The sequence below is a fragment of the Lepidochelys kempii genome, chromosome 1 (assembly GCF_965140285.1).
Source record: "Lepidochelys kempii isolate rLepKem1 chromosome 1, rLepKem1.hap1, whole genome shotgun sequence".
Taxonomy (NCBI): Eukaryota; Metazoa; Chordata; order Testudines; family Cheloniidae; genus Lepidochelys; species Lepidochelys kempii.
Window position 1 is genome coordinate 329071553 of NC_136380.1, and position 22167 is coordinate 329093719.

A 22167-nucleotide genomic window follows, 5' to 3' on the forward strand; every position below is an offset into this window, starting at 1 on the left:
TTCTTATTTCTATATTGGCTTTTATGGAAGGGACAAATAAGTAAATAAAAATGGATATTGAAGTCAAATTGGCAATATTGTTCTAGTTTACAGTGTTTCAAAATAATAGGATGTCCATGTTTAACCAGAAAAGCAGTATATATTCAAAATATTAACTCAAATACTTACATTTATCTTCTGAAATTAGTAAGAGATGGCTTTCTGGAAAAGGATTTCTGTTTGCAACTGGATAGAGAAACTGTAAAAGGAAATTATGTAAAAATGATGGTCAAGAGACTTTGTTGCTAAAGCTAATCTAAGCTGTTTATAATTTTTAAGAGATTTATTTGACAGTGGAATAACTTTTGTATACAGACTGCCACACTGACAATCCTCCATAAACAACAGCAGTGTTACTACAGATGAAAATCATCATCATTTGCTATGAATACAATCTTAGAAAGATTCAATATAGATAAAACAGACAGTTCAAACCAAAGGCATAGTCTACTTATAGTGTACTAAGTATTAGGAAAGCATAATGTATCTCAGTTACATAATGCAATATTTTTGCATGGGTAACATGAAACAGGTACTTTTAAATTCCCCTGCTTTTTCACTTTAAAGTAATAAATGAAAAGTTACAGTCAGATTAGTTGAACCATTTACCTGTACTCTGATACAGGTATCCACAGCCTTTAGGACTCTTACATTATTAACTGGGTGAATTTCAATGACCAAGGTCAAACACTTAGATACTGCAAAAAGAACACAAGTTTCAAACTATATTAATCTGTTTTATAAAGTTTTGTTCTACAAAATAAGGGATACAAGCAAAAGTAGTGTTGCAAAATCCCAATAACAGTGTTAGTTTTACCTTCACAATTAAAAATAAGCTACTTTTGGTACCTGGCTGCAGTAGCTGATTTACTCTTTCTTCCTTTGTTGACTGAAGAAAACTGACTGCTACTTAACAAAAAACAAAATATGTATATTCACTATTTCATCTTAGTGAACATTTCCAAATATCAAATCACATAAAAATCTCACGGAAGAAAATTCATCACTGAACCAAACTTTAAAGAAACACCACAACAGATACTGTAGATCCATTAGACATGCAGAAACTTAAGAAGTGGTCAGTTTGTTTAAAAAGAAAAAAGCAGTCACAGTAATCACATTGTCACCTAGATATTCTAGTGACAGATGTATTAAAAATGCAGAGAAGGAGATTGTCATGAGCTGCTTCTGAGTAAAATATTTCTTATTATTTCTAGATTGAAATTTATCCAGATTAGTAAAATAAAAACTTTTATCATGACATCGTATAATTTTAATGAGATAAAGACGACACTTACCTAGTAACGTCTTTTCATTGTTGATCGAACAACTGATTATGTGTAGATCTTTTTCAAAGGTATACAGATGCTATTGAGAAATAAATTTCGAGTGAACTACACAATGTGGCTTGTTTTGTTTCACTCACTTAATACAAACTATTTTTAAAGTCTCTACTCCTTAGGAAAAACAACACTGATCAGTATTTCTTCAAAGTGTTTCTTTAAACAAACATTCCAAAGGCCAGAAGAACTATATTCTGATGCTATGTTTTAGCACTCTCCTCCACCCTTTATGCGTTGCTTTTTTTCGTTAGGCCTCCAATCTGCCAGTAGATCTACACAGGCAAACCCTTAAGTCAGCATGAAACCCCAATGATTTCAACACAGCTCTGCACAGGCCACCCACATGGATCCAAATGCAGGACTGTACAATCTTCTTTTCTAGGATCATGTCTTCATATACACGTGGCAGCACACAGCACCTTGTGGGTGCACATGTAATACAAGTAACAAAATAAATAATTGCTTTTTAGTAGGGCTGTCAATTAATTGCAGTTAACTCATGCGATTAACTAAAAAAAATTAACTGCAATTAAAAATTAATCGTGATTAATCACACTGTTAAACAATATAATACCAATTGAAATTTATTAAATATTTTTGGATGTTTTTCTACATTTTTAAACATATTGATTTCTATTCCAACACAGAATACAAAGTGTACAGTGCTCACTTTATATTATTATTTTTATTACAAATATTTTCACTGTAAAAATGATAAAAGAAATAGTATTTTTCAATTCACCTCATACAAGTACTGTAGTGCAATCTCTTTATCATGAAAGTGCAACTTTTTACAAATGTAGATTTTTTTTGGTTACATACCTGCACTCAAAAACAAAACAATGTAAAACTTTAGAGCCCACAAGTCTACTCAGTTTACATTTACAGGAAATACTGCTGACTGCTTCTTATTTACAATGTCATCTGAAAGTGAGAACAGGCATTCGCATGGCACTTTTGTAGCCGGCGTTCCAAGGTATTTATGTGCCAGATATGCTAAACACTCATATGCTCCTTCATGCTTTGGCCACCATTCCAGAAAACATGCTTCCATGCCGATGATGCTTGTTAAAAAAATGTGTTAAATTTGTGACTGAACTCGAGAGAGAATCGTACGTCTCCTGCTCTGTTTTACCCGCATTCTGCCATATATATTTCATTTTATAGGAGTCTCGGATGATGACCCAACACGTTTGTTTTAAGAACACTTTCACAGCAGATTTGACAAAATCCATAGAAGGTACCAATGTGAGATTTCTAAGGGTAGATACAGCACTCGACCCAAGGTTTAAGAATCTGAAGTGCCTTCCAAAATCTCAGAGGGACAAGGTGTGGAGAATGCTTTCAGATGTCATAAAAGAGCAACACTCCAATGCGGAAACTACAGAACCCAAACCACCAAAAAGAAAATCAACTTTCTACTGGTGGCATCTGACTCAGATGATTAAAATGAACATGCATTGGTCCGCTCTGCCTTGGATCATTATCGAGCAGAACCCGTCATCAGCATAGATGCATGTATTCTGGAATGGTGGCTGAAGCATGAAGGGAACATATGAATCTTTACCACATCTGGCACATAAATATCTTGAGATGCCAGCTACAACACTGCCTTGCAAATGTCTACTCTCTCTTTCAGGTGACACTGTAAATAAGACGTGGGCTGCATTATCTCCTGCAAATCGTAACCAAATTTGTTTGTCTAAGCCAGTGGTCCCCAACCTTTCTGTTGCAATAGCATATTCATGTTCCCAGAAGAGTTTGGTGGGCACCGGATGACCTGCCGCCAAAATGCCGCCGAGAAGCAGCGTGTTCGAGAAGCGCCGCTGCCGAAATGCCGCCGAGAAGCAGCGTCATCGAGAAGCAGCGGCATTTCGGCGGCGATGCTTCTTGGCGTTGCTGCTTCTGGGCGGCATTTCGGCGGCCAGTTGTCCAGCGGGCGTGCTCCTCAGCAGCGGGTTGTCCAGCGGAAGCACTCCCTTGTCAGTCAGTTGTCCCAACGGGCACCATGTTGGGGACCACTAGTCTAAGCAATTGGCTGAAGTAGGACTGAGTGGACTTGTAGGTTCTAAAATTTTACATTGTTTTGTTTTTGAATGAAGTTATTTTTTGTACATAGTTCTACATTTGTAAGTTCAACTTTCATTATAAAGAGATTGCACTCCAGTACTTGTATTAGGTGAACTGAAATATATTATTTCTTTTGTTTTTTTACAGTGCAAATATTTGTAATCAAAAATAAATATAAAGTGAGCACTGTGCGCTTTGTATTCTGTGTTGCAACTGAAATCAAAATATTTGAAAATGGAGAAGACATCCAAAAATATTTAAATAAATGGTATTCCATTATTGTTTAATCACACGATTAATCACGATTAATTTTTTAATCGCTTGACAGCCCTATTTTTTAGGGAACATGTTTAATTAGGCTTTTTTAAAAGACTCATGAGTGTTCGTATTTGCCTGACACCGTATAAAATAAGTCAGATTGCTGTGCAGACAGGTTGCTACAAAACGTTGTTTGAATGCTTTACGCTGGGGTGTGGAAAGGTCACAACAGCAACTTTTATTTAAAAACAAATGCTTCAGACAGACCTAAGAGAGTCATTTTTAGGGCATCAAAATCTAGAAAGCAGAGATATTCTCCTTTCTAGATCTACATGTGGCATTAGCCTTACCTCATTTTGTTTATTAAGAGGATCATATAATCCAATGCAGGTATTTCTCCCACTTCCCTGTAAATTAAATTAAATAACTATCAGTTTATCTAGATTTACGTAGACATTTGTTAAACATTGTTTTCTCTTTTCCAGCGTTACTCCCCTCTTCTCTCCTATCACCAATTCTTTCCATTCCCGTTCACTCCCATCCATTTTCTGGCCTTTGGTTTCATACGTATTGCTCTATGACTTCAACTCCAAAAAAGGGGTGTGAGAAAATGGGGGGGGGGGGGAATTGATGTGTGTTGTTTTTTAGACCAGTTACATGTGACAACTGATCAACCCCACCACCCACAACTGAATCTGCATCCCCATATAAGCTGAAATTCATTTCTCTACTTCACTGAAGCTCTATGCAGGCTCCCCGCTCAACCTCCACAAGAGCAGGGTGGCAATGAAGCAATATCTTGGCACACTCTGTGCACCATGGAAGTGGATTTTGTGCTGGCCCTCTGTGGGATATTTTGGGGTAGGATGCACCAGATCTGGGGGATCTGCAATTATATGGATCCAGTGGCTAAAAACTTCACATCTGGACGCAGAGAGATTGCCACATAGCCCAGTGACCTACTTGCAGTTGGAGGAAGAGTGTAGCCCCTACCCTGCCTATCAAGACAAACGCTAAAAAGATTTCACAAGCTGTTTAAAAGCTCCAGATTGTCAACACAATTATTGACAGTCTACTGCCTTGTAAAAAACAAACACTATCTACAGCTGATTTATATAAAGATGTACTGGTTATTGTTTACACTACTTCTGAACACAAACAGATTAAACTGTTTCCTTTTCAATGGACAAGACTCTTTATGGTTTTCCATGCTTTAGGTTTTCCAGATCTATTTCCATTTTTGGCCTCTGACTGGCAGCAAATTGTTGCATTTCCATTTTCAGTTGGAAGCTACTGTCACTCTCAAAGCGTGCATAAAGTTCCCAGACTAATAAGGCTACATCTAGGTATGCAACCTTGCACTCATCAGACAACAATCGTGGAGTCTGCTCAATACAATAAACACCACTGTTTTTAACAACAGAGCATGAGAAAAAGGACCTGTAGTCGTTTGAAAAATTACTGCACCCTGTTTTGTGAAGTAGACATAGGACCCTTCTGTTTTTGTTGTTGTGGTAATAAACACTGATAAATTCCCAGGAAAAATTAAATAAAATAAAAACTAAACATGATGAAAATCAGTGCAAAAAACTATTCATAATTTTTCTGGGTAAATACTGGGGTTTATTTTGGTAAATGGAAAGACGGGAAAGTATTCAACAGATGAACAGAATTCAAAGCATTAATCAACATGATTTGCTGCAGAATCAAAATAGAACTCAAAACATAATGCCACCTCTGAGTTTAAGAAAACACCACATCTCTAATCTCCAAATAATACTTTTCATTTGAATAAACAGTTTACTGTTGTAGACCTAGAACTATTAGCCTATAAATATTTACATTTAATAATTGGACCGCACCATTTGCCGCACATACACTTAACTTCATCCTTTTCTCCTGGTTTTGTTTTTTTTAAAACTTTCAAATACTTCCTTGTGTTCTAAAACAGATTTTCATTTCCTTCCTATTTTAGTGTGTAAAATCTTTAAACTGTTATCTGCTAACAGCTTGAAATGTGTATGTGGTGGGTGTGAGATTCATCAGGAAGTTCAGATTCACATGCACTTCAGAGTTTGCATGCGTGCCTATTTGTTTAATGTGTGTATCTTCTAAACTAATACTTTAACAGGCAGCTTTGCATATACACACACAGACTAACGTATTATCCTAATACATAGATCTCATGCAATGTATTGTATTTTCCTAAAAAAACCAAGTTATTTTTATATAGTTGAATGATACAAAAGTAGGGTGAAATCAGAAAAAAAATGAATACTTTTTGTGACACCCAGAAATTTTTCAGTAAAAATCGGTTTAAACTGAAAATGAAGGGGCTTAAGTACATATAAGGCCTGATCATGCATTCTCTTAGGTTTCTATACCTGCTGCCACAACAGCTCTCGACAACAAAACTCTTCTATGCTCCTATTTTATTTAAAAAAACCGCACGTGCTTAAGTTCCACCGACTTAAAATGAATCAACAGGACCAAATTGCGACCTTCCTGACTTCAGTGGGAGCAGGAGCAGGCCCCTATAATCCGGCATTTTCTGTACTTTGCTAAGAAAAATGTATTTCATAAAAATGGGAATCACAGTCGTAATAAGCAATCAATCTAAGTTCCACATCAGGTCTATGCATGTGCTAGCATATTGTTACCAAGTCCACTTACAGGATTCCTACACTGCTTTTCAGGGCAGAAGTGATTACCCTGTGACTAATAAGCTGTTTTTTTAACAGGTATGGGACAACTGTATATGCCAGGAATGACAAAGGCTACGTTTTTTCTAATCTCAACATTTTATAATTTTTGTAAAAGTTTGAAAATAAGGTCCATCCTCCTCCTTCCACTGATCATACACACAATACATTTGGTCTTTTTGCACTTGGCAGATACAGATGGTTTTCCAATTATGTTTAATGGGACAGAAGCCAAAATAGTTCAGTATCATTTACATCCTTGTTTGTGCACAAGCCTTGCTGATAATGTCAGTATGAACATGAAGTGCTCTGACAATTGTCAGAGTTAACTGCTGCTAGAGAGCCAGTAGGAAGGACACATGTTTACGTGTGTCTCACAGAAATGGTGGCTCACTGATTAATATAGTTTACAGTGGTTATTTAAAATAAATCTAAAGACTAAATTGTCTTGGACAACACAATAAGATCTGCAGTTAACCAACACCAGTATGCAGTAATGAAGTTATTTCTCCACAGTTAATATAGGGAAGAACAAGGAAACCTGCAGATACTGGGTTAACCATATCTATTGATCTTGAATAAAATGAGAATGCTTTTCGATATCATTTCTGTATATTAACAGAGTAGAAACATGAAAAAATACGCATCATTCAGAAGACATTCTTCACCAGTTTGCAACAGTTTTACGGTAGGTCAAAAATGGGACTTTAACTACTTAACAGTTACCCACACATACAGTAAAGTTTAGATAAATTCAAGACCCTGTCCCTTCCTGCACAAAAAGAAGAAAGTCATAAAAAGATCAGCAGATGGAAACGTTTTGCCATACACAACAGAACAAAGTAGATAAGCAGTACATTTGTTATCAGTCAATCAAATAAGTTACTGCAGAACAAAAATCACCTTAGGTGGAATCCTGCCTCCCTTAAGGTCAACAGCAGAAACTCCACTTGCCTATCAGTGGAGCCAGCATTTCACACTTGAGGCTTAAAAATGGTCCATTTTCCAAGCTTTAACAATTTGATGCAAAAAGCATCTTATGTGGAGGATGAAATTTATACTTTTTGTACATAGCTCCAACTTCTGGAGAAAAAAGTTAGCACACTCAAGGGTCTGGGATAATTCAAACCCCCATCATGCAATTGCACCAGCATGGATGGACACAACCCTGCATGGAATCTCAATAACTTCAGTAGGAATCTATCTGGGCATTAAGGCCTGCACGGATCCCACAGCAGGTTAGACACCTTATTTGTGTGTCTCACACAGACAGCACTCCTCTCTCTAGGAGAAGGATGCATTTTTTTTTTTTAAAACATACAACATATGACCAGCCCTCAAATTTGCCCAGTGGTGAAAATACTCCAAGGAGTACTCTCCACTCCAGTAACAGGTTTTAAAACTTAAAACCCAAACAAAACATATATGTGGCCTTCCCACGGGAGCAAAGCTCCAGATGCTGGTTCTGTAGGAGACTGACCTAGCAGGGGGAAGGTCAGCCTACTTTGGTGAGACAGGAGGACTGGGGAATTAACAAAAAACATGTTCTTCAGGACAGAGTTCACAGCAGTCTGGGAGGTGGAAACCTCATGCAAAAGTGTTCTCCACTCTGCTACACCCAGTTTTCAGGATCTCTCGTCTGCCCCGCTACCACCACCTGGCACCACGCAGCCTGCAGAGGTTACCTCAGCCCTAGGAAATGTAACAAGCTGGGGACAGGAAGGCAAACACGCTGAGCAAGCTCAGTGAATCGTGCTGTTTCTCCCAAGAGCCTGGCTGCCATATGAAGTGATAGGGCTGGCCAGTCTGCAGCCCTGGAATGCTTAATGCAACATTCCATACATGCTAGAAAGAAGGCACTTTCCCCTTACAAACAAAAACTGGCCTCCTCAGGTCTGTGGTGCCCTGAAGATTAGCTGTCAACAGCTGCACAGATGAACTTTGCATGGATCAGAGTAAAATATTAACAGATTTTTGTGTAATACAAAAACCTGGTATTTCACGAAACTAAAATATTAAAAACAAACAAACGATAAACAAAGGGAGCTTTGTTAATACTGCTGGATGATGCATAAAGGCCCCATAACTCCCCTTGGTGTCCTCATGCAAAGGAGAGCCTACATCCACAAGAAAAGGGAATTCTGCTCCCCTGCAGCCTCTTCCTTCCCCCATCCTTGTGGAAGTCCTGCTGGATGCTCTGTAGAGTTTCAGCTCTGCTGTTTGGAGTTGGCAAGTCAAAGAATAAGAGGCATCCCTTGCAACGCAGTGCCATCGAAGTGCTGCCCTGCAGCCTGTGCCCCCAGCAGATCCCCTAAAATCCACATGAAACTGGGTGGGTACTAATAGATTTTGCTAACTGAACCCCAACTTCTTCCAAAGAGGGGGAATCGTCCCCAAGCCAATTGGAGATTCTCACAATGCCACAAGATTTAATACTGAGTGTTTCTTCTTCCTTACATGCACTAGGGAGAACAGAGCCCTAAATGTAGGCTTTTGAAGTCGAAGTGACTGTAGCTCTGAAGGATACTAAACTAGTTAAAGATACTTCATAGTTCATGACAACTACAAATATAAGCAGGGTTTAAAATTACACAAAACACAGCATGAGGAGGGTTTTTTACCATTAAAAAAGTTTAAAGATGTCACTTATACAGAACTAAGTTTAAGTGAAATAGCTCTGCTTGAATTCAGTAGATTCTGTCTTTCTTGAGCAACTCAGCTCTCAGGGTGGAAGAATGTGCTGTTTATGAAGAATTTGTCTAAGTAATGGCTGTTCGTTCAGGATGAAATCCTGGCAGCAGTGAAGTCAATGGCAAAACTCCAATGGACTCGAATGGAGCCAGAATTTCACTCTCAGTCCCTTCAGCCTTGCCCCAAGGAAAAAACAGTTTTGTAAGTAACCTAAAAGGCATCTAAAACTTGTAATCGATCAAATTACAGGTTTTAAATCCCAATGAAAAGAAACATAAAATGCAAGTATTAGATTAAATTAGACAAATTATTACTTTCTGGTATATCTGAACAGACTTCTATGCTGTAGACTCACCTTCCAGGTATAAATAATTTTTCCATTTCTTTCAACATTTACTATGTACGGATTTGCTGCACTCTTCTCAAAAGTGTCTGAAATAAGAAGTATTAAAGGCATAAAACACTCATTTGGATTAATTCATTGTAGAACTTATGTAGGTTTAAAACAAATCAGCATTAGTCTTACATCTGCAAAAACACTTAAATGAAGGCCTTTCTACAGCGTATTGTGCGCATGAAAAAATTCCTCTCTTCTTGAGGAAGATAGTATAGTACGCAGGCTTCTATTTAATCCTGAATGAAACTTCAAATGAGATGTAATGAGTTTTAAAACTTACAGAAAAGGAGCTCAGTTTCTAAACACTCCCCACTCACCCACCCAATAACATGGAAACCATGTTTGAATTAACAGTTCTAATTGCCATAGTAATGGAATTCAACCATCTCCTTGCAAAATTTCAAGATCAACTCCTATTTTCCATTAGGATTCTAAATAAGGTGTTTGGATTCATTGTATGCTGCTGACAGCAGATCAGTTTCAGCCCATTCTATTAAATGCATACAGGACTTTAGAAGTTAAGTAATGGCTATGCACTGCAAGGTCTCAAACTGCAATTCTCAGAGCACCGGCTGGTGGTCAACACAGAGGTAGAACCAGCACCACGACGCCCGTCACCTTGTTTCCAACTGCTTCTCCAGGCAACTCAGAGAAGTACCGGGAAACGAGGCAGTGCCATTCTAGCTGCCTCCTCCACAGGCCACTTCCACATAACGAGCAGGGTAAGAAACAGAATTTTCCCTTCGTGACCAGAGCCACCAGGAAGTTATGCAGCCAGGCAGTACACACTGGGGCAGCGGTTCTCAGATTTATTTGATCACACCTTCTTCTTTCTGTCTGTATTAGTGTCACCCCAGCTGGGGCACCTGGCTAGCAGCCACCACTCTCCGGCCACCCAGCTCTGAAGGCAGCATTGACACCAGCAGCAGCAAAGGAGTAAGGATGGCCTGGCATGGCGTGGTCCTGCCACCCTTATTTCTGTGCTGCTGCTGGCGGCGGCACTGCCTTCAGAGCTGGGCGCTCAGCCAGCTGCTGCTGCTGCTGCTCTCTGGCCCCCCAGCTCTGAAGGTGTGCAGTAAGGTTTTTTTCCCCCTAAATCTTTTCATGCCCCCCTCCAGCACACATTCCACACATCCGAGTTTAAGAACCGCTGCACCGGGGTACCTGGAAACTAAGCCGCACAAGGGCACGTGCAAGGATCCCATGTGTCAGGGAACCATAAATAAGAGAGTGGGGGTAGAGGAGGGAGAGAATCATCAGAAAGCCACGATGGACATGAAGGGCAAAGAGAAGGACCAGGCAGCAGGGAAGCCCAAAACAAAAGGAAATAGCATGTGTATGTCAAAAAGGACAAATCTCATATCACATTAAAGACAATAAAAAGACATGCCTTCCTTATGCCACTTTTCTAGCAGCTGTGGTTGCTAAAGGGTTGTTGCATCACAAATCGGATCTTGATTGGGAAAGGAAATGTAGTCCATAACAAGAACATTTGATGGCTTCATTTTAATCATTGTATGGTAGTTTGTAACAGCAATGTGGTTCAGAAAGTGGGAATGGAAAAAATCTTCAAGATTCCAGTTAGGTTATTAGCTGGGTTTGACACTAATAACTTTGTGGCTATCACTAAAGACTGGTAGAGAGTGCGCCTCCTCCTTATAGTCACGTATTTTTATACCATAAACTGGCTTGTGCTAACACAATTAGTAATGAAAAGAACACCTCCTTTGTTTTATTTATTACTGTTAGGATCAATTAAATTCAGAACACTGGCATTTTGTTCCTGGGGAACAAGGGGGAAATCCTGGCTTTCTTTACACTAATAGATTCATCACTTTCCACAGCTGTCAGATCACTCAAAGTCAATTACAACAGCATTACACCAGAGATGATCACCCAATAGTAGCCCAGAAGATCTGTCATTATCCCTGCGAATGACACTATACCCTACATTGATATTAATGGAAATTTCATTGGATTCACCTACTTTTACTAATCCTGAAAGTTTAGAGAACAGTCTCCAAACAAATCCTTTTCCACATAGGAGACTCCCTCAAGGCAGAATTCACTCCAACATAGGGGGCCCACACAATACCCTCTGTACCACAGGGCCTCCTCATCAGTCCAGGATGAAGAGGAGGGAGGACATGTTGAAGGAGCTACACACCACAAAGGTGATTGTCCTGCCACCCTTACTAAGCCAGCACAGACTGAGCATTTGGAGTGGACTGGGGAAGTGATCATTAAATCTGCACTTGAAAGATCTAGTGGCCAAAAACCCAAGAGCACAAAGAACAATAGCCAATATCCCAGTCCACAGACTAGAATAGCAGGCAAGCAACCACACAGCCTGCCTGCATGTCGAGGGTGAATACTGTCCCATCAACCCACAGGCGCTGACTTCCCCTCTTTCCCATGGGTGCTCGATTCCCACTCTGTCCCCGGACCTGACCCCACTCCACCCCTTCCTCTTCCCACCCCTTCCCTGCCCTGCATTCTGAAACTTGCTTGAAGTCTCCTTTATACGGATGGCCATTTGTGACTCTCCAGCAGGTTACCACCACCACCAGATTCAGAATAGCCAGGAAGACTTTGTTCAAATATTGCACAGTTTTAATACATAGCAAGAAGTGCTGCTTGTCTTCTGAACACTCACATGACTGGGCTAAACAAAAATAAGTCCAGATTTCCTTCATAAACAGTTGAAAAAAAATATTTTCATGTGTTTATTTTAAAAAGTTTAATTTCTTTAGTTCTGACCAATGTTTTACAAACACAATGCTTCTACTAGGTAGGACCTATAATTGGAGATATATCAGTTTGTGAACACAACATACGTGATTGCTAAGTTCAGCATCACACAAGATATTTTTGTCCAAAATCCAGTGATTTGAGCCCTAATACTGACAAAACTTATATGGATGCTTAATGTCATTCCTATGAGTTGTCCCATGAGAATAAAGTTAAACATGCGTGTGAGACTTTACAAGATAGCTCTGTTGAGCATGAAACTGTAGCAACAGGAGCTGAACCCGAGATAGTTTAATAGTAGTTTAACTAATAGGCTACAACGCCCTGGGTGCCTAGACACAAAAATAATTTATTTTTAAAAGGTAGAAAAGTCACTATGTGAACAGAAGTTGAAATGTTAAACAGTAACATCAGATGGGTTTATTCTAAAAATGACTGTTTTTTTGCATTTTTAAAAAGGCCGTGCATGGCCTGCATCGGTCTTAAACAAGATGGTCAGTGCCATGTCCACACTATAGGACGTATTCATATCACAGTAAACCACTCCAGTATATAATGATAGATGATAATAATAATACCTAACGTACGTGGAATACTTTTCCACTACAGACTTTGGGGTAGGAGGGAAGGTAAGGAATTTATTTTTAAAATAATGGGAACTTTCCTATTTACCTTTGGTTTTGTATAAACTTGTTTGGGGCTAAATCAATCTGACACACCCCTTTATAGTGCAACAATACATACACAGTTGATTTTTTTGAATTGCGTATCTTGCCAAAAGGTCTCCAAATAGACATTCAGAATTTAGTACCTATACTAGCATCTCTCTCTACCAGGATTAGGGCCCTACCAAATTCATGACCATGAAAAACGCATCATGGACTGTGAAATCGGGTCTCCCCCTGTGAATTCTAGTTTTTTGTGTGCTTTTACCCTTTACCAGGGATCTCAAACTCAAATCATAGAATCATAGAATATCAGGGTTGGAAGGGACCCCAGAAGGTCATCTAGTCCAACCCCCTGCTCAAAGCAGGACCAATTCCCAGTTAAATCATCCCAGCCAGGGCTTTGTCAAGCCTGACCTTAAAAACCTCTAAGGAAGGAGATTCTACCACCTCCCTAGGTAACGCATTCCAGTGTTTCACCACCCTCTTAGTGAAAAAGTTTTTCCTAATATCCAATCTAAACCTCCCCCACTGCAACTTGAGACCATTACTCCTCGTTCTGTCATCTGCTACCATTGAGAACAGTCTAGAGCCATCCTCTTTGGAACCCCCTTTCAGGTAGTTGAAAGCAGCTATCAAATCCCCCCTCATGCTTCTCTTCTGCAGGCTAAACAATCCCAGCTCCCTCAGCCTCTCCTCATAACTCATGTGTTCCAGTCCCCTAATCATTTTTGTTGCCCTTCGCTGGACTCTCTCCAATTTATCCACATCCTTCTTGAAGTGTGGGGCCCAAAACTGGACACAGTACTCCAGATGAGGCCTCACCAATGTCGAATAGAGGGGAACGATCACGTCCCTCGATCTGCTCGCTATGCCCCTACTTATACATCCCAAAATGCCATTGGCCTTCTTGGCAACAAGGGCACACTGCTGACTCATATCCAGCTTCTCGTCCACTGTCACCCCTAGGTCCTTTTCCGCAGAACTGCTGCCTAGCCATTCGGTCCCTAGTCTGTAGCTGTGCATTGGGTTCTTCCGTCCTAAGTGCAGGACCCTGCACTTATCCTTATTGAACCTCATCAGATTCCTTTTGGCCCAATCTTCCAATTGGTCTAGGTCCTTCTGTATCCTATCCCTCCCCTCCAGCGTATCTACCACTCCTCCCAGTTTAGTATCATCCGCAAATTTGCTGAGAGTGCAATCCACACCATCCTCCAGATCATTTATGAAGATATTGAATAAAACCGGCCCCAGGACCGACCCTTGGGGCACTCCACTTGATACCGGCTGCCAACTAGACATGGAGCCATTGATCACTACCCGTTGAGCCCGACAATCTAGCCAGCTTTCTACCCACCTTATAGTGCATTCATCCAGCCCATACTTCCTTAACTTGCTGACAAGAATACTATGGGAGACCGTGTCAAAAGCTTTGCTAAAGTCAAGAAACAATACATCCACTGCTTTCCCTTCATCCACAGAACCAGTAATCTCATCATAAAAGGCGATTAGATTAGTCAGGCATGACCTTCCCTTGGTGAATCCATGCTGGCTGTTCCTGATCACTTTCCTCTCATGCAAGTGCTTCAGGATTGAATCACCATGAGGGCCACATGAGGACTAATACGTTGGCCCGAGGGCTGCATCACTGACACCTTTTAATACAAAAGCCTCCCCCCTGCCCCAGCCCCACCCAGCCCCACCCCACTCCACCCCTTCCATGAGGCCCCACCCCTGCCCCACCTCTTCCCAGCCCCTATTCCAACCCCTTCCCCAAATCCCAGCCCCAGCCCCACCTCTTCTCCGCCTCCTCCCCTGAGCACACCGCATCCCCGCTCCTTCCCCCTCCCTCATGAAAAGTCCTAAGTGCTGCCAAACAGCTGTTTGGCAGCGGGAAGCACTGGGAGGTAGGCAGAGGAGCGGAGCGGGGCGGTGAGCTCGGGGGGGCGGAGGCGGGGGGCAGGGGAGCTTGGCTGCCGGTGGAGTCGGCGCCTATGGTGGGCCATAGGAAATAACTCTGTGGGCCACGTGTTTGAGACCCCTACCCTATACTTTGCAGATTTCACAGGAGAGATCAGTGTTTCTCAAATTGGGAGTCCTGACCCAAAGGGAGTTGCGTGGGAGGGGTCGCAAGGTTATTGTAGGGGGGGAAATCGCATTATTGCCACCCTCACTTCTGCGCTGCCTTCAGAGCTGGGCAGCTGGAGAGCAGCAGCTGTTAATTGAGGGCCCAGCTCTGCAGCCAGCAGTGCAGAAATAAGGGGGCATTACCATACCATGCCAGCCTTATTTCTGTGCTGCTGCTGGCAGTGGCTCTGCCTTCAGAGCTCAGCTCTCAGCCAGCAGCCGCTGCTCTCCAGCTGCCCAGCTCTGAAGGAAGGACCATGGCCAGCAGCAGCGCAGAAGTAAGAGTAGCAATACCGCAAGCCCCACTATAATAATCTTGTGAGCCCCCCACAACTCCTTTTTGGGTGTGGACCCCTACAATTATAACACCGTGAAATTTCAGATTTAAATATCTGAAATCATGAAATTTACTATTTTAAAAATCCTATGACCATGAAATTGACCAAAATGGACAATTTAATAGGGCCCTAAAGATGATGATTTTTATGCTATTTCCCTCTGCTTTTCTAAACTGAGTCTTCTGTAGTTTTTAAAAAACAGAATTGAACCAGTTACTTCACAGGTGGGGTGGGGGGGAACCACTGTGCCAAAAGTCCACTGGGTTTATTTATTGCTTCTCAACTCCCACACCACCCAACAGAATAATTTAGCAATCACCTATTGTTGTGGCATCTAACCATTAATTTAATTTCAATTAGCATTCATTTACAAGATTGATTAAAGTTTTTTGTTTTTTTAAAGGGGAGGTTACTGGGGGAAAGTACTGAACCAAATTTTTGGAGAAATGGGGAGTGAGAGAGGAAAGTTTTGTGAAAGAAAGGGATAACATCTAGCATACATGATAGTAGTCTGTTAGTAGGAAGTTAAATCTACATAGGTTATTTCCTGTTGTCATATAAAATTGTTTCACTTTGAACATTCTTTGCCAAATTCATCTCTGATGCATGAGTGACTTTAGTGGAGAGCTAAGGATGAATTTGGCTCACATTTCAAAGTAGTTGCTTTTAAATACACATACTTTAGAATAACCTGTTTAATGTTATATTTGTTTTTAGACTCAATGATATTTACTCAAGGAGTTCGCAGCTCTTGGCATGTCACCTTCAGTGCAGTCTGCATCTCATGTTTGTAACAGAACCATTTTCACTTCCCTGCCATAACAGATGAAACTCCCCGATTCTCCATTTTTAAAAAATAAATAAAATGTCACCATCTAAAATATAAACTCACAACATACGGAATAACTTTGCAATTTGCATCACTTTTAAAGTGGACATTTAGACAGTGTACTTACATAAATAATGAGTGGACTGGATTCTGCACATGCCTTTAATGGCATTTGAACATGGTGTAAATCGGTCCAGCATTAGGCCCAGCAATCTTTGTAACTGGCAGCCAAGGAGCACACATATGGGAAAACCATAACATATATCAAGGCAGACAGGTATTTCTAGATACTTTTTGGCAATGGTTCACATATCATGCTCCCGGCACCTGACTAAGCCATGCCAAAAAGAGACACTACTTCACTCATTTAGGCCCAAGTTTAAACACACCTAGGCTCTTTTGACATGGTCACCGCTCAGCACATAAATAGTATGTTGTTGTTATTACTGCCATAAACTAAACTAAGGTGCCGATTCATAAAAAATTAGATTTCAGCCAGCTCGGCTTTGACCCAGCAAGGACATTAAAATCACATCGTGTCAAACTTCTTCCCCCTCCCTTTGTGTTATGTCCCATTTTAAGAAGGGGGGGGGAGGCTGTGGGGATGTTTAAAGGGCCGGGTAACCATCCATATGCGCACACACTGCAGAAGCCAGGGCCACATCTGGGAGGGCGAGGGCACTTGCCTTACAGGTGAGCCGAGGACAAGACAGACATGGCTAGCAGGGGTGGGGGCGACCCTACAGAAACCAAGCCTGCGTGGGCGGCAGGGAAAGCGCCTCCCCCAGCATCAGCGTTACCTAGAGCCGCTGCCGGACCTTGCGCCAAGAGCCACGGCACCACATCGCTCTGGGGATCAAACTCGGCGCTCAGCTGGAGCAGCATCCCGCCGGTGCCGGTGCCGCCCTCCTGGCCCCTGGCTGCAGGGGGAGGCGCGGGGCAGACTCGCAAGAGCCCGGGTCCTGGAGGGGCCGGCGCACCGGCCTCCCCGCTCCCGTGCAGCTGGGCTTGCGCCGCCCCTGTGGCCCCGGGAGCCGGCGGCGTGGGCGGGGCGGGGCGCGACGCTTCCACCCTCCTCCGCCTTCAGGCCGCTGCTTTCCCTTCTGCCCGGGCGCGGCCGCGCTGGGAGGAGCCCGGCCGCGCTGGGAGGAGCCCAGCCCCGCCGGGAGCTGCTCCAAGCGGCAGCCTACTGGGTGCCGGGGATGTCATTCAGCTCCCGGCGGCTTGGAGTGGCTGGGCGCGCTGCTCCCACAGGCTGCAGCAAGAGGGGAGGCTGCGCTGAGCAGAGGCCTGGGGTTGCACGCTGCGCTGCAGGCCGGCCGGCCGGCCGGCCGGTGATGTTTCGTCGGCCCGGGCTTTCACCGGGCTGGGGGGGAGGCGGGCGGTTTGTTGGTGGTGCTTTACGCAGACTGCTGAGAAATGGTCCGTCCCTGCCTGCTGGTGATAAGTAATTGGTAATAAGATAAACGCTGGAGGTTGGCAGTGGGACAAAACCAACCCCCAGATCCAACGCCTCCAAACTCGGGGGAATGTTGGCTTCTGGTCCAGCTCCGCTGCCCTTCGTGGCTCTAAAGCCTTCCAGGAGCCTGTAATGAGGGTATCACAACCTAGTGGTGTCAGCAGTAGGTGCGTGGGCGGGAGGGGGGTGTTGTATTATTAGTCATTCTGATATTATTACAATGGCACCCAGAGGCCTTCGTCAGAATCATGCCCCCTTTGTGCTGGGCAATTTACAGGCACAAAGTTCCCCACGCACCAGCACCAGAGAGACTTCAGGTTCAGGCCACAGTCTTGTAACTGGGTCAGCACAGCTGAAATCCAGCACGAACGTTGAGCCGCCCAGTACAATAGCTGCTTATACAATCATCAAACTGGAAGGGACCTCAAGAGGTCCTCTAGTCCAGTCTCCTGCACTCAAGGGAGGGCCAAGTATTATCTAGACCATCCCTGACAGGTGTTTGTCCAACCTGCTCTTAAAAAATCCCCAATGATGGAGATTCCACAAACCCCGCCCCCCAGGCAAGTTATTCCAGTGCTTAACCACCCTGACAGGAAGTTTTACCTAATGTCCAACCTAAACTGCCCTTGCTGCAGTTTAAGCCCATTGCTTCTTGCCCTATCCTCAGAGGTTAAGAAGAACAGTTTTTCTCCCTCCTCCTTGTAACAACCTTTTATGTACTTTAAAACTGTTATCATGTCCCCTCTCAGTCTCCTCCAGACTAAACAAACCCAATTTCTTCAATCCTCCCTCATAGGTCATGTGTTCTAGCCCTTTAATCATTTTTGTTGCTCTTCCCTGGACTTTCTCCAATTTGTCCACATCTTTCCTGAAATGTGGCGCCCAGAACTGGACTCAATACTCCAGCTGAGGCCTAATCAGCGCGGTGTAGAGCAAAAGAATTACTTCTCATGTCTTGCTTACAATACTCCTGCTAATACATCCCAGTGGTTCCCCTGGCCCTCATAGCCCACACAAGCCATGGGAGTAAGGAGGTTCCACTGAAAAAACAGCACAGCTTCAAGTTCAGCTCCACGGATTGCAGCAGAGAGAGAGAGAGTGTGTGTGTGGCGGGCTGGAGGGGAGGGGGACAGTGCCACAGAGGTGCAGGCCGGGAACATCCACACATGGAGGAGCACACTCCCAGCATCTGGATCCAGGGGACACAGTCTGGGCCAGGATCAGAAATATCAAAGCATCAAAAAGAGAAAACATGAATGGTGAATGAACTATTCTCTACTATGTGTACTGTGAGAATCATATGATACCATCTTTTGATAAGATCTGTATCTTATATAATGTGGGAAAGGAAACCAGCTTCCACAAAGTAAGAACTATACAGAGCTAATGTAGAGCTCGCCAGTATAATTCATCTTTGTGTCAGTGGCAGAGCTAATCTGGGGTGAGGGGTGACTATCCCCCTGGCAGCCTTTCAGTGTATGGGCAGTGCCTTTTCAAGAGGATGATGCAATTGACAAAATTGCACAAGAATTTTCACAAGGAGCTGGAGAGTAAGCTAGCCCCGCAGTCGTCCGGCAGAGACGGCTCTTGTCCTGCCGGGCGGAGGCAAGCTTCCAACTCCGGGCATTGTGACCTGGTGCATGGAGTCATATGGCAGTGTGGCCACGTGACATGTTGCAACACCACTCACTCAAATATTGTCTGGCTGCCCCTCCATCGTGACTGAGGATGGCCAGTCCAAACCTGAATGGCACTGATGAATGCAGAGAAATTAGAAGCAGAGGGAGAGAGAGTGGGGTGAGTCAACAATGGGGATGAAGGGGAGTGAAAGACAAGTGTCAGGAGCCAGAGCTGTCTGGAGGGGGAGAACAGAGGAAAGAGGACAAGGGCAGGGGCCGAGTGGGGAAGGTGAAGAGAAACAAGCGGGAAGAGGAAGCAGGAATAATGGGCCAGTGCTGAGACAAAGGAAGAAGGGTTTATAACCACTACAGCACACTCTCCTACCAGGATTCTTGAGTCTCATTATTCCCCCACTGTCTAGCAAACAGCTGTGAAACCTGCTGGCAAAATGTGTCTAATCTGCTTCTAGTAGCTGGTCCACATAGTACAGCCTACTACTGCTACCATTAGCTTAAGTGATAGAGGTATGTGCTATGGATTTAAAGGTTGCAATCCCATGATGACCCTTGTGGGAGGTCAATATGGTTTTCAGATGATAGAATTTCTGCTTTTTTTCAATGTGTTTTTTTTAAAAGGCCTAGGAAATTACCCACAAAATTACAAAATGTCCAGGACCCGATCCATCCTGTTTCATTTCCAGGTCATGATCCATTGTGCACACTGAATTAAACAAGAGGTTTTTTGGGGAAAAAAGTATGTGAACATGTCATTAAGGACTGTATCATAAAGTGTGTGCACACAGGGGGTGAATGAAGGTTGCACAGACAACCTTAATTCTAGGATTTCCTAACTTTTCAGTGCTTGATGTTGCAACCTTACTATTCTTTTAACATAGTTGCATACATGTTCATAGAATATCAGGGTTGGAAGGGACCTCAGGAGGTCATCTAGTCCAACCCCCTGCTCAAAGCAGGACCAATACCCAATTTTTGCCCCAGATCCCTAAATGGCCCCCTCAAGGATTGAGCTCACAACCCTGGGTTTAGCAGGCCAATGCTCAAACCACTGAGCTATCCCTCCACCTACATGTTATATGTGTGTGTGTGCACAGGTGCCAACTCTGTGGGTGCTCCAGGGCTGGCGCACCCATGGAAAAAAATTAGTGGGTGCTTAGCACCCACCGGTAGCCAGCGCCCCCCACCCCAGTGCCTTCTGCTGATCAACTCCTCCCCCATCCCTCCCAGGGCCTCCTGCCCGCCGCGATCAGCTATTCTGTGGTGTGGAGATGGTGCTGGGGGGAGGGGTGGGATGGGGCCTTGGGGGAAGGGGTGGGGTGGGGGCGGGACCTAGGGCTGAGCGGGGGTTGAGCACCCCAGGGGAAAGGAGTAATCCAGCACCTGTGTGTGCGTGTGTAGCACACCGACACTTATTTCCCAACATTTGTTTGACAGACGGCAAACACCTATATAAAGTACAGGGAAAACTTGGATCCAATAGGAAATAAGCCAATGAAAACAAATACTAAAAAGACATTGAAATGTCTGAATGATTCTTAACTTAGCATTTGGAGGCAGACTTCTTTTGAATGAGGGTAGGAGAGATAAGCAGAAAATACTGTCAAATTTAAATGAAACTCAGAGTGGCCCATTTAGTGGTATAGGCAACCTCAGCAACTGTTTGGGACCCCACCCTTTGAGAACCAGCATGCAGACCCTTGCAGCTTATTGCCAACCCAGTCTTCTTCACACCATTCAATCAGTGGGAGCAAAAGGGGAATCACTGCCTGAGATCTGCCTCTAGAAGCAGGATCCCCAAGAGACGGTACTGGGTTTTGCTTGGAGCCCTGTTAATCAGAAGGCTATCCCATACCAGTATTACTGCTTTGTGCTGTCATGAAGGAGACCTAGTTCATTCCCACTGTCTCCTCAAGACAGTAATTGTTGGGTGTCTACTACAGCAGCTATCACCTGAATAGTGACTAATATTTAGCTGAGATGGGGTTGCTGCCCCTCCCTTCCTGCTCTGCCATTGTTTTGTCCTGTTTTTATTTTCTCACTTCCCCTTTTAATGTTCAATGCTGAGACCCATTTCCTCCAAGACTGAAGGAAATGCCTCTGTATAGATAGGCGATTACTACATAAAGTGATTCTCTGCTTTGGGAGACTGGTGGCAATCTCTATAGGCCCAAGGAGCCAGGTTAACTCTTAGCAGCATGATGCATTCCTCACAAACCGCAAAGCTGACTTGCACTTACATTTTTTAAATCATTCTCTAAGTAAGAATAAGAAACTGTACAGTATATAATACAGGTTCAGTACACAGGTATTTAAAACTTCAGAGCTTGATCCAGAATCCAATAATATCAATAGTAAACCTTTCATTGACTTCAGTGTGCTTTGAATCAAGCCCTAACTCCCCAAGCTATTTTAGGTAAATACGTAGAGCCCTACGTGGATACAAAAGTTGTATCCACATCCGAGCTGCAAACATGGTCCACGGTAGATATAAAGCAGATATCCGCAGATTTGCAGGGCTCTATAAACAAGGATACATCAGATGTACCTTATGGTGGAAAAGAAGCTTGTTAAAGAAATACTCTGAATTTACAAAAATATATATTTATTTACATGTTCTAATTTTTGTTAAGGAAAATTATAGTTAAAATTCAATTTACTGCTAATCATATATGCTGTTGGTTTACTTTTTGCATTTCTCTCAGCTTGCACAGTAGGGTGTCCAGACAGCAAATGTGAAAAATCGGGACAGAGGGTGGGGGGTAATAGGAGCCTAAATAAGAAAAGGACCCCAAAATCGAGACTGTCCCTGTAAAATTGGGACATCTGGTCACCCTATTGCACAGTGAAACCCAATTGTGAGC

General features: G+C 43.1%; 1 protein-coding gene across 5 annotated transcripts in view; it reads right to left on the minus strand.

Moving 5' to 3' along the window:
• Positions 1-17280, minus strand: part of GSAP (gamma-secretase activating protein) — a 62715-nt gene extending 45435 nt beyond the window's left edge. For 4 of the 5 annotated variants that reach the window (XM_073328567.1, XM_073328568.1, XM_073328564.1 and 1 more), the window contains exons 1-7: positions 17011-17280; positions 9459-9535; positions 4061-4117; positions 1338-1407; positions 889-948; positions 649-737; positions 169-238 (exon numbers count right to left, since the gene is read on the minus strand). In XM_073328567.1, coding sequence (XP_073184668.1) covers positions 169-238; positions 649-737; positions 889-948; positions 1338-1407; positions 4061-4117; positions 9459-9535; positions 17011-17095 — 508 coding nt within the window. In that variant the 5' untranslated portion in view covers positions 17096-17280. The remainder of the gene's footprint in view (positions 1-168; positions 239-648; positions 738-888; positions 949-1337; positions 1408-4060; positions 4118-9458; positions 9536-17010) is intronic. The other variant, XM_073328566.1, reaches the window with a different exon arrangement.
• Between the last annotated feature and the right edge of the window lie 4887 nt (positions 17281-22167).